The following is a 12,407-nucleotide window of genomic DNA, read 5'->3' on the forward strand; positions in this document are numbered from 1 at the left end:
GAGGCTCACATGCTACTTTGGAAAATGAATCATCTGCAAGAAACATCTACAAGTTCAGAGAGCACCAAGGATCCTCATTTTAACCCTGAACTATTTATTACAGGTAATCCTTGACTTACAACAGTTCATTTAGTGACTGTGTGAAGTTAAACTGGCACTGAAAAAAGTGACTTAGGACCATTTTTCCTCTTTACGACCATTTTTCCTCTTTATGACCATTTTTCCTCTTTATGACCATTGCAGCATCCCCATGGGCATGTGAGTTACGTTCGGATGTTTGACAACTGGACAACTGAAGGAAAGTAGTTGTGCCAAAGCTAATGTTGAGTTGAATCCTAAAAAAACTTCCCCTTTCAACATGTTTTCTCCTGCTTGGATAGTTTCTCTGTCTGCCAGTAAGGTGGTTTTGACAGGGAGTCCCCGTGTCTCTGTTTGTGAAAAAATTACGACAGTGGTCAGGAGTGTTTTGACACAACTACAGTTGAAGCCTCTTCCTTTTAAAAAAATCCTGTTTTGTAATATTACTTGGTTATGCCTACCGGTTAGAATACTATTAACTTCCCTCCCTACCCACAGGTTCTTGTGAAGTTGTCCTACAGCTTCCAGATACCTTCCTCTCTTCTCTATTCTCAAGAAGGAAGGAAAGAAAGCAAGAACAAAAGAATGAACGAATGAACAAAAGGAAGGAAGGAAGGAAGGAAAGAAAGAAAGAAAGAAAGAGAGAAACGAAGGAAGAAGGAAGGAAGGAAAGGAAGGAAGGAAAGAAAGAAAGAACAAAAGAACAAACAAATGAACAAAAGGAAGGAAGGAAGAAAGGAAGGAAAGAAAGAAAGAAAGAAAGAAAGAAAGAAAGAAAGAAAGGAAGAAGGAAGGAAGGAAAGGAAGGAAGGAAGGAAAGAAAGAAAGAACAAAAGAACAAACAAATGAACAAAAGGAAGGAAGGAAGAAAAAAACAAAAGAACAAACAAATGAATAAAAGGAAGGAAGGAAGGAAGGAAGGAAGGAAGGAAGGAAGGAAGGAAGGAAGGAAGGAAGGAAGGAAGGAAGGAATCCCTTCTTCCTTGGACTTTCTGGATCCAGAAAACTTAATCCTTAATCCAGCGTTTTCTACTGAATTGATTAATTCACACAACACTCTTAACTAAGACCATTAAAAGTTGAGTTGTTTGTTTATTCCTGCATTGGTTGATGCACCACAAAACCACACAAACCGCCTCTCATGCACTGATTTCAGCTGATTTCCTTAGAGGAGAGCAATGTTATTTATTTGTATCCCGCCTTTATTATTTTCACAACTGACTCATCGTGGTGAACGTATCTAACATACCTTCCTCCTCCTGGTTTTCTCCCAACAACAACCCTGTGAGGTGAGTAGGGCTGAGAGAGAGGGAGCTTTCAGTCTAAATCTGGCAGGGAAACTAAATCCCAACAGAGAAAGTTGTTTATATAGAGGACAAAAAAACAGAGAAAAACAGAAATGAAATAAAAACCGTTTTATTTGTCTTCTTGGTTGAAAGCGTAATTGCCTTCCACAATTTGGCAACTATTTGGGCATTTGCAAGAGGCCAGAAATGAGCAGCTTAAAGAGCCACGAAGTTTAAATAATTGTCCTTATACATAATTCTTCATTCCACATTATTTAAGTATTCTTCAACTGCATTTCACGGTATTTAACCAGATTACAGAATCAAATGGAATAATTCATACCAACATCCATAAAAGCTAGCAATAATGAACAAATGCCTCATCAACTCCACCCTGGGAAAAAAAACCCCACATATTAAAACACAGCAGCCATTGCTATTCTATAAAATATAATGTAAGAGTAATACAGAAGAGGTATTGTTAAGATGAGACATATATCTCTGTTTTAATATGAGAGAAAATAACAATAAAATGGCATAACCAAACTATTAGGCCTCCACAACTGAGTAAAACAGAGTAAGGGAGTTGAAACATGGGTGGTTAGGATATTGCAGTTTATGGGAGAAAAGAGCTACAAATCAGGCAGTTAAATATATCATTTAAACTGTAGGTAAGAGGAAATGCAATGAATCAATGAAAGAGATCCATGTTTGTTAATGATCCACCAGCAAGAGGGCTTTTGCAAGGGAAACCAAGAAAAATCAAATTGCAACCACTCTTCTTATTGGAGAGATTCAGAACTAAGAGGACACTGATCTATTGTAATTCATTATTCTCCTACGGAAGGGGTGTCAAACTCGACTTCATTGAGGGCCGCATCAAAGTTGTGTTTGATCTCGGGGGAGGGTGTGGCCAGAGTAGGCGTAGCCGGCTCGATGTCATTCCTGTCGGGGGGGCCCTGTGGCGGCCCAAGCCCTCTGCCAGGGAAAATGGGCACCCATGCTCCGTTTATGGCTGCAACACTCTGCATGCAGCCCTCCTGAGCTCCATTTTCAAAGGCAGAGGGTTGCAGGAGGCTATGGAAGCTGAAAACGGAGCTTGGGAACCCACTGTTGCTGGCAGAAGCACCGCGGGCCAGTCCTTCGCTGTTTCCAGGGTGGCCCCGCGGGCCAGATCTAAGTACCCTGTGGGCCGGATCCAAGCCCAGGGCCTTGAGTTTGACACCCCTGACCTACAGGAATAACCAAACATACAAAATTTCTGAATCTAGAACTTGAATGCATCAATCGTATAATAAGAAGTGTTATTTGAGCTGGTATGGGGTTGGCTCAAATAACATTAGATCTGAACCAACTCCCATCGCGTTAATGATGGGTGGCTACAGGAATAATACATGTATGTATGTATGTATGTATGTATGTATGTATGTATGTATGTAGGTCTTTGGTTTTTCGGGTTTTCTCCCGCGTAAAATTGGAGGTTTCTTGGCAACGTTTCGACGAAGTCTCATTCGTCATCTTCAGGCTGGTGTCTTCGGCTTCGTGCTTCTAGGAGCAATGTGTGTGATCGCATTTTTGTCCGGCATCCGATCTGGGCTCAGAAACACCGAAAACCTCGGCAGGCTTCTTTTGTTGCCTTGGGTGTGTGGATCCTGGCCTTGGTGTTGTCTTCTCCCCCTCTCTATTTCGGGGGAACCATACAAAATCCAAATGACAAGAACATTAACTGTTTTAAGACTTACGGTAACACCATAGATACTCATATGTCCACGCATCACAATGTGATCATCAGCTGTTTCATCTTTGCCTTCGTCATTCCCTTCATTGTTATTTTTCTCTGCTACGGAGCCGTTGTCTTGAGATTGAGAAGCAGTCAACTGTTTCACGCAAGCAAGCCCTACAAGATCATCACATCTTTGATTGTGACTTTTTTTGTATGCTGCTTCCCTTATCATGTGTTTTCTTTCATTCACCTGAAATATTCACCACGTCCAGACATGTGGTTGGCACTGAGTATTGGTGATCCCATAGCAATGTGCTTGATTTTTATCAACAGCTGCATCAATCCCATCCTCTACGTCTTCATGGCAAAGGGCTTCAAAGACAGCCTGAAATGTTCCCTCTTTTCTGCATTTGAGAATGCCTTCACTGAAGAGGTCAGGCAGATCTCTCCAACCAACAAAGCCAAATCTTTAGCAGAGGTGGAATTGCAGTTATGAGTCCCATTCCCTAAGCTTGAGGAGAAGCATGCAATGCTCAGAGTGTCCATTGAGAATCTATTCCCTTCACATTCGAACCGACTACTTTTTCCACTCTGAAGCTACAGTGAATTTTGCATGTGGTTGATTCATCTGGAGGCAACCAGCTCAAATAACATTTCTTATGATAAGATTAATACATCAATGTTCCAGGTTGAGAAATTTTATATTCTTGGTTATTCCTGTAGGTGAATAATGAATTATAATAGATCAGTGTGGTTACAATTTGATTTTTCTTGGTTTCCCTTGCAAAAGCCCTCTTGTTGGTAGATCATTAACAAACATGGATCTCTTTCATTGATTCATTGCATTTCCTCTTACCTACGGTTTAAATGATATATTTAGATGCCTGAGCTGTAGCTCTTTTCTCCCATAAACTGCAATACCCTAACCACCCATGTTTCAGCTCCCTTACTCTGCTTTACTCAGTTAAGCTTAATAGTTTGGTTACGCCATTTTATTGTTATTTTCTCTCATATTAAAACAGAGATATATGTCTCATTTAGATAATATAGCTTCTGTTTTCATCTAAACCCGTTTTATGGAACTGCAACAGCTCTTGTGTTTTAATATGTGAGGTTTTTTTCCCCTCTAGGGTCAGGATAGCATGATGTTATTGCTAGTTGTTATGAAATATGGTATGCATTGTTTCTTCTGACTCTCCAGGTTGGTTTAATAGTGTGAAATGTAGTGGAACAATACTTAAATAAAACGGAATGAAAAATTATGTGTAATGACAATTATTTAAAGCGCACAGATGCATATCATGGTCAGTCCAAACAGCTTGCATTGATTTATGTCCTCCTGATCGTTGGGACTACTCCCAGATTTCCTGGAGGGCAAAGTTGTTGCTTTCTACTGCCAGAGAATCCTGGATATTATCATCTCTTCCCCATATCTTGTGAGTATCAAATTGAAAAATTTTTTAGTCAAGGTTGTTTTCTTTTTAAGTAAAACCTTTCTTTCCAATTTAACCGATGTTGGTGTTGTACCCAAAACTGTTGGACGTCAGCCCTCAACAAGCCCGCTTATATAGTTGGGATGATGAGAATTACAGTTCAACCCCTCTGCACGTTGCCAAATTGGGGGAGACGATTACACATTCAACCAAGATAAACAAAACTGTTTCTCTTTCACTTCTTTCTCTTTTGTGCCCTCTGCAGTAAATAAACAAATTTCTCTATTGGGAAAGCCCTGCCAGATTTGGACTGAAAAGCTCACACAGTCTCTCTCTCTCTCTCTCTCTCAGCCCAACTCAACTCACAGGGTTGTTCTTGCGAGGAAAACAGGAGAAGGAAGTTGTGTTGGTATTATATCCCGCCTTTTTGCCAGAATGTGTGGGTGGAACACACATGTAATTGGCAAAAGATTAAAAATTGATCAGATCAGGGAGACTTGATGGATGCTTTTAATTTTTCTGATGCAAAGGGGAAGGCATTGATAGAGGCAACAGAAAAGGATTCCTTCAGTGGCTCCCAAAAGCTTTTAACCATGAAGGTCTAGCAGCCAGGGGGAAAGTACTGTATCTTGAAGCTTACTCCACATCTTCTAAGCTAGTCTGCCCATTTCAGGTGGACAATGGAAAAAGGGATTTAATTAATTTATTTTTTTTAACACAGTCAGCTTCTAAACACAGAACTGGAAAGAGAAATGCTGGCTGGGAAATTCTGGGGAGTTGGAGTCCACCAGTAGCGGAAATTTTGAGTAGTTCGGACAATTGGCAAATACCACCCCTGGATGGCCCCAGAATGAGATGGGAATGGAGATTTTCCAATATCCTTCCCCTGCCACTCCCATCAAGCCACGCCCACAGAACCGGTAGGGAAAATATTTGAATTTCACCCCTGCACTTCTTGGATGAGAAGTGAAACGTCTTCAAAGGAAAAATAAGGAAGCCCAGTTGCCTCCTGAAAAAGCACCTTTGGGATAGCCAAAAATGCTGCCCATATTCTTGCCCACAGTGCCAGGGGCAGGGGTGAAATTCAAAAATTTTCCCTAGCGGTTCTGTGGGGGTGGCTTGGTGGGCATGGCAGGGGAAGGATATTGCAAAATCTGGTATTTGCTGGTAAAATTTCCGCTACCAGTTCTCCAGAACCTGTCAGAACCTGCTGGATTTCACCCCTGGCCGGGGGGTTAAATTAGGGCATCCTTGCCTCCCCAAAATATGTTTAAAAGGACTCTTCCCCCCTTCCAAGAATATCTTTTTGGATCTATGAATGGGCAGATACACATCCCTGCATATCTGGGTTGTTCCTTCAGTGATAACACAGCAAGGCGTAAGACTGAAGTCAGATTGTAACGTGGAAAGAGAAGTCATTTCATTCTGTCCAGTGGCAGTATTCAAATAATTTAACAACCGGTTCTCTGCCCTAATAACCAACTGGGTAGGCATGGCTCAGTGGTCATGTGACCGTGTTGGCATGGCTAACTCAACGTCACTCACTGTTACAATGTTAATAAGGGTTAACCAGAGTGGCAGTTTCTGTAAGCAGAGCAATAAAGATTAGGCTAGAAACAACACCAGAATGTTTCCTTCCTGCCTTCCTTACAGGATTAGCCCTGTAAAGTGGGGAAAAAACAAAATAAGATTTCTTCCAACAACCGGTTTTCCAAACTGCTTAGAAAGTTAACAACTGGTTCTCCCGAATAGGTGCGAACTGGCTGAATCCCACCACTGATTCTGTCCCCACTAGTTGTGATTGCTGAAAACTTTGACTGGAACCCTCAAAAAAGTTTTGAATAGGTTTCTTCCTACTCGGATAACTTCTCTATCTGTCAGTAAAGTGATTTTGGGGGGGCCTTTGTGTGTGTAAAAAAAAAAATTACAACAAGTGAAGAAGTTGAAGCTTCTTCCTTTTTAAAAAAAACTTGTGTTGCAACGTTGCAGAGTTGTGGCTAACTAGTTTCAGTATATTAACTCCCCCCCCTCCCTCCACACACAGTCCTTTGAGGTTGTACTTCTTCCTCTGAATTCTGTTGCTCTATTCTCAAGAAAGGAAGAAAAAAAAGAGGAAGGAAGGGATGAAAGAAAGAAGTGTTGGAAAAATGTCCATCTGGGTTCAGTTCCAAGTAGGGAGAAAGACACTGGAAACCTGGAGACTGCTTGAAAAGATGATTTAATGGTGGACTGGACCACATGGTTTGAGGTCCTGGGCAAATGAGCACATCGGTGAGAGAGAGAGAGAGAGAGAGATTTATACTGTCTCTTGGGCCCCACCTCGGAGCTTCCTGTTCCTGTGTAAGAAATGTATTCTGATTGGTTGTCAGACTCCCTTTGGGCCATGCAGGGGTAACTTTGTAGGTTGTGTTGAGTCCCAGGCCCAGTTGAATCTTGTTGGGTGATGATGTAATGAAGGGGCTTTGGGCAATTCTTATTATAGCTTAATCGCTTTGTCTTGGTTTGAATCTTGAGTGAGGGCTAATCCTATCATGTCCTGAGGGTCCTGTCTTTTGTTTTGTAGATAAGCTGGACCAGCCTTTGTCTTGTAGATAGGTTGGCACCAAAATATCTGCTGGGGAGTGGGTGGCAGGGAGCTGAGTTTATGTCTTTTAGAAACACGTTTCTCCTTTAGGGAAAATATAATATTCTCCCTTTTTAATATTTCCTAGAATATTTCATTTTTCTAGGAGAGGGGTGGGGTAGGTGCTAACTTCCTGCAGAAGGAATCACTCAGTTCCTAGGCCCTTCTGAATGAAGAAAGCTTAATCTTTTCCTTGAAACAAAAAAAGGAAGAGGACTTTCTCTTGAATTAATTAGTCAAATCAACACTCTTAACTAAGCTCATGAAAAGATGGCTGCTTCATTTATACCTCCCTCGGTTGAAGCACCAAAGACATTGCCAACCTTTATGCAAGTTTTCTCCAAAGGCCCTACATTTTGCAAAGCTTTTTTAGAGAGAGTCCACGTGAAGAAAATAATCCACTTTTATTGGGTTATGGTCTGCCCATGTATTTGTCATTATCTCCATCTCTTCGATATCTCTTCTCAGTCCTGGAGTCATCCATACCGTTATCAATTCTTGACCACAATTGCTCAAATGTTCTGACATGCAAAGATTGTAAAGATATCTTGCTTACTTTAATGTAATTTAGATGTGCTTGGTAAGTAACTACAGAAATATCATAACTTTTTAAACATTTTGTTTGCCATTTTTTTTTATCTTAAGTGTCCCGCAACTGCATTTCACACTATTTAATCAATCAGAGAATCCAATAGGACAATTCATACATCCATAAAAGCTAGCAACAGTCAACAAATGCACCATCACAGACATCCTGAAAAAAAACCCACATATTAAAACACAGCAGCCATTGCAGTTCCCTAAAACATAATATGAGAGAAACACAGAAGCGGTATGATCAAAATGAGACATCTCTGTATTTCACTTTGGGGAATAAGAATAATAAAACAGTGCAATCAAACCATCACGCTCCCATAAACATGTAAAGCATACTTTTGTTAGTTGAGAAGTCTTGTCCGACCCATCGCGACCCCATGGACAATGTTCCTCCAGGCCTTCCTGTCCTCTACCATCTTCTGGAGTCCATTTAAACTCATGTCGACTGCTTCAGTGACTCCATCCAGCCACTTCATTCTCTGTCATCCCCTTCTTCTTTTACCCTCAGTCTTTCCCAGCATTAGGCTCTTCTCCAGTGAGACCTTCCTTCTCATTAGGTGGCCAAAATATTTGAGTTTCCTCTTCAGGATCTGGCCTTCTAAAGAGCAGTCAGGGTTGATCTTCTCTAGGACTGACTGGTTTGATCGCCTTGCAGTCTTCTCCAGCACCAGAGTTCAAAGGCCTCAATTCTTTGACACTCAGCCTTCCTTATGGTCCAACTTTCACAGCCATACATTGCAACTGGGAAAACCATCACCTTGACTATACGCATTTTTGTTTTTTTAAAAAACAAAATCATGTTTTTTAAAAGCATACTTAGGGAGCTACAAGGTGGCTGGTTAGGATGTTGCAGTTTATGGGAGAAAAGAGCTACCACTCAGGCAGCACAAATGGATCCAAGGATCACTGTAGAGCCAACGTGAATCCTTTCCACCAAAATTTAGTTAGCTTTTCACGGTACGAAATGAAACTGGAATATTCAGGGCCATAAGTTGTGTTGCTCATTTCCTCTGACCAAGCCAGTTCTTCACTGGTGACATCTCCCTTAAATGAAAAAAAAAACAAACAAACATAAGAACATAAAAAGCAAAGCAAAATAAAATTATAAGGTTCAATTGTAAGAACTTCCTTGCTGGACCAAACCAATTTATCTCTTTAAAAAAATCAATGTTTTCTCACTTTTCGAAAGGCTCCAATTTTTACAGCGGTTCAGGTTGGCTACAAACCAGAAACTTTTCTGGCTTGAAAATTGGTTTGGAGCAAAATGGGAGAGGGCACATTATTTATTTACTTTTTGTTCATTTGTTTAATGTGAAGAAAGAAGTCCTGTTCATGGTTTGTTTTTGTTTTTTTTTTTTTTTCTGAAAAAGACTAAAACAAAGAAAGGAAAATGAGATCAGGGCAGCTAAAACTGATGCTATAAAAAAGAGGAACTGAAAATTAGAGGATGAACTGAGCCTTAGAGAAGGTGGAGATAAAATCAAGAAATCTAACCAAAAAGGAAAATGATGGGTGATGATCTACAAAGCATTAAAAATACAATCATGAGCTTAATTCCAATCTGCTTTCTTTCATTTTTGAAAGGATAAGATAAGGATATCTAACTTTGTCTCAAGAAATCTCTCAAAAAGGCAAATGCTGAATAAATAGATTTAGATCAGAGCTTAGTTACGTTCCAAACTCGGACACACTGAAGTCTTGCGGGGAGAAAAGACTAAAACAGACAAACCGAGATGAATCTGGGTTACTCCTGTATTGAATCTTCAGCTCTTCCTCCTGATGTTTCTTTGGAAGATGCTAAATTTTCCTTATTTTTCAGAATCTGGGCCTGCAAGTGATAAAATTTGGCGATGTCTTTCTGGAAGAAACCACACACAGGTTTTCCTGGCACGGAGAACTGTATTGGTTAAATCTTCATCAGGAAAATAATAGATCTGTGGATAGCAAGGAAAATTGTACTTATCTTAGAATGATTATAAGATGGTTCTTTGTGTTAACTCTGGCCTCTGCCATAATATATGGAAGGATTCTGCTGAAAGAGGCTGAGGTAGGACCAAGAAGCCTAAATATGTAATCAGAAAGGAACCAGCAAAAATTTTGGGAAGTGGAGGGCTATAGTTCATTACTTTAATCTCGACTTTATTCTGCATTCCCAACACTTGAGGCAGGTTACCTGACACTCCCAGATTTATGGTAGCTAATCTCCCCTTTTCCCGTCTCAACATTTTCAGGGAGGGAAATGGTACACTTTTAAAACATCTTGTAGGGGGTGTCAAATTTTCCAGCTTTCAATTTCCAAACATTAAGGGTGCTCAAACGTTGTGACATGCCTTGGGATTGTAAAAATAATTTGGTCACTTTAATATAATTTAGAGGTGCTTGGTGAGTAACTACACAGATATCGCTAATTTTTAACATTTCGTTTGTTTCCTCCCAGGCTAATTTAAAAAGCCCAAGCAAAATTATGACAACAAGGCCAATGAGAAATTTGACATTATTTTAAAACTTGCAGAATGTCTGGAACCTTTCACTACTTCTTTAAAAAGCATGTTATTCTAGAGGGTGGGGTGTTGGTTTCTTTTGTGCCTTTGAATTTCTTGACCAGTTTTCAGAAGTGGTTGGCCCCTTCCTAGGGCTGCCATCTTCATAGGGCTGAGAGAAAGAGAGAGGACAACCCCAAAGTCATACAGCAGGCTTCATGCTGTAGGAAGTTAGCATCCACCCCTTTCCTAGAAGAATGAAATATTTTAGGAAATATTAAAAAGGCAGAATATTATGTTTCCCTGATGAGAAATGGAGAAGCATGTTTTAAAGACGAAGCAGCTCCCACCTTCTTGCCCCCCCACCCTTTGTCAATGGGCCAAAGGCAGAAACTCAATTCCCTCCCATCTTTGTCAATGGACCATCATCTGCAACACAATAGGACCCATCTAGCAACAGAAACTCACCACATGGCACCTGGGAAGATTATATCAGTGAGCAAGGCTAGCTAAGACCTCCACCTTCTGGGAGTCTGACAACCAATCAGGATACTCTTTTTGGGCCCCAGGAAATTCAAAGCCAGAGAGGGCATAAAACCCGGGGACTCGCAGCATCTCAGCCCCTTTTCTGTTCAGGAACTCAAACCATGTGATCCTGTCCACCATTAAACCATCTTTCCAAGCAGTCTCCATGTTTCCAGTGTCTTTTTCCGCACTTGGAGCTGAACCCAGAAGGATATTTCTTCTAACAATGCCTAAAACAGAACTAGAACTCACAATCTCCTTTGTGATTGTTGTCAAAATTGTTAAGATGCCTGTTTTCCAGCAGCGAGTTATGGCTGATGCAGGGCCTAAGAGGCGTTTTTCAGGGCTGGGAAATGCACTGTTTGAATGGAAGAATCCAAAGTTTAGGAATCAGAAGTCAATGTGAGCCTCTGATTGAATCGAAGCAAAACAAATAAGGAGACAAAAAGCAAATGAATGGGTAACAAAATAAAGAAGACAATGACAAATGGGAGGTAATGGGGCTGCCAGAAGCAAAACGAGCCACCAAATAAACGAGACATATTGAAGGACGTCAAGTTTACTCACTGTTTTCAGGGCATTTAACTGAACTATCTGTTGTTGGTTTTTTTGTAATTTTTGTAAGAAAAAACATACATTTTTTCTGAATAGAGTATTGACCAAGTCAAAATTCATACAGCTTATTTTCCCCAAATTTAATTTATATATTTCAAATTCTGCCATAATATTCCTTTTCTACTTTTCCCTTTTTCATCTCCATTTAATATTTAATATATAATCAATATTGCCATCCACCCTAACCTCCTAATCTTAATCGTATTTCATTTCATTCTTTTATTTCTCCCTTTATCACATATATTTTTCACTGTTTCTTTCTTCTATCCCTTTAATTTAAACACAATCATTTTGATATTTCTCAATTATTTTTTAATATGAATTGTTTTCTAAAGGTGGACCAGATTATCATGTCATATTTCTTTATTAACTGAACTATTCTGTTGTTGTTGTTTTTTTTCATGGGGATATTGTGCAATATTTATGTATGTGTATTTATTTATTTATCTTCAATATATTTATATTCTGCCTTTCAAGCAGTGCATCTTCTGGAGGTACAGAAGGAAAAATGTGTTTGGCTATACCTTAATGAAGGAACACACCCAGAGAATAATAAAAGTACAGTCACAAAAGACACAATATAAAAGGGCAGCTGCAATGGAGTCGGAGTTAGAATGTCGTGCTTAATAAATGGGAGTTTTTCTTCAAAGACTTTGTTTGAAATGCAATTTATTTGAGACGACCTCGAAACCTGACAAATGAATTGCTTAAAATTGTGATGTTCGGAGAAATAAGGTAGCTTACCTATGCTTTTCACTGCAAACATTAGATATACTTTTCCTTTCCTTTTCCTTTTCCTTTTTTTTTTTTTTGGCATTTTTTGGCTCTCTCCTCTGTAATTAAGAATGATGTATAGAAGAGCCCTCTTGTGATGAAAGTTTTAACTACCATCCCTTCTGTTTTTAGCAAACTTCTTAGAAAGCCCAGTGAGCTGAACTGTGCGCTGTGATTGCAGCTGTAACTGCCGGAATAAACCCGAGGGCTGGATGTGTGCGTGCTGCAATCAGTTTGCGAGTTTTGAGGAAGTCATAAGCAGGTTTAGAGCAA

The 12,407-nt window shown here is 39.9% G+C and overlaps 1 protein-coding gene across 1 annotated transcript; it reads left to right on the forward strand.

The window, feature by feature from the left end:
* Positions 1-250: 250 nt before the first annotated feature.
* LOC117675888 (chemerin-like receptor 1) lies at positions 251-3,583 on the forward strand. The gene is made up of 2 exons (XM_087876423.1): positions 251-258; positions 2,917-3,583. Exons 1-2 carry the CDS (start codon positions 251-253, stop codon positions 3,581-3,583), a joined length of 675 nt encoding a protein of 224 aa, XP_087732549.1.
* The last annotated feature ends 8,824 nt before the right edge of the window (positions 3,584-12,407 follow it).

This window comes from Pantherophis guttatus, chromosome 10 (assembly GCF_059756535.1).
Source record: "Pantherophis guttatus breed Tessera chromosome 10, ASM5975653v1, whole genome shotgun sequence".
NCBI lineage: Eukaryota > Metazoa > Chordata > Lepidosauria > Squamata > Colubridae > Pantherophis > Pantherophis guttatus.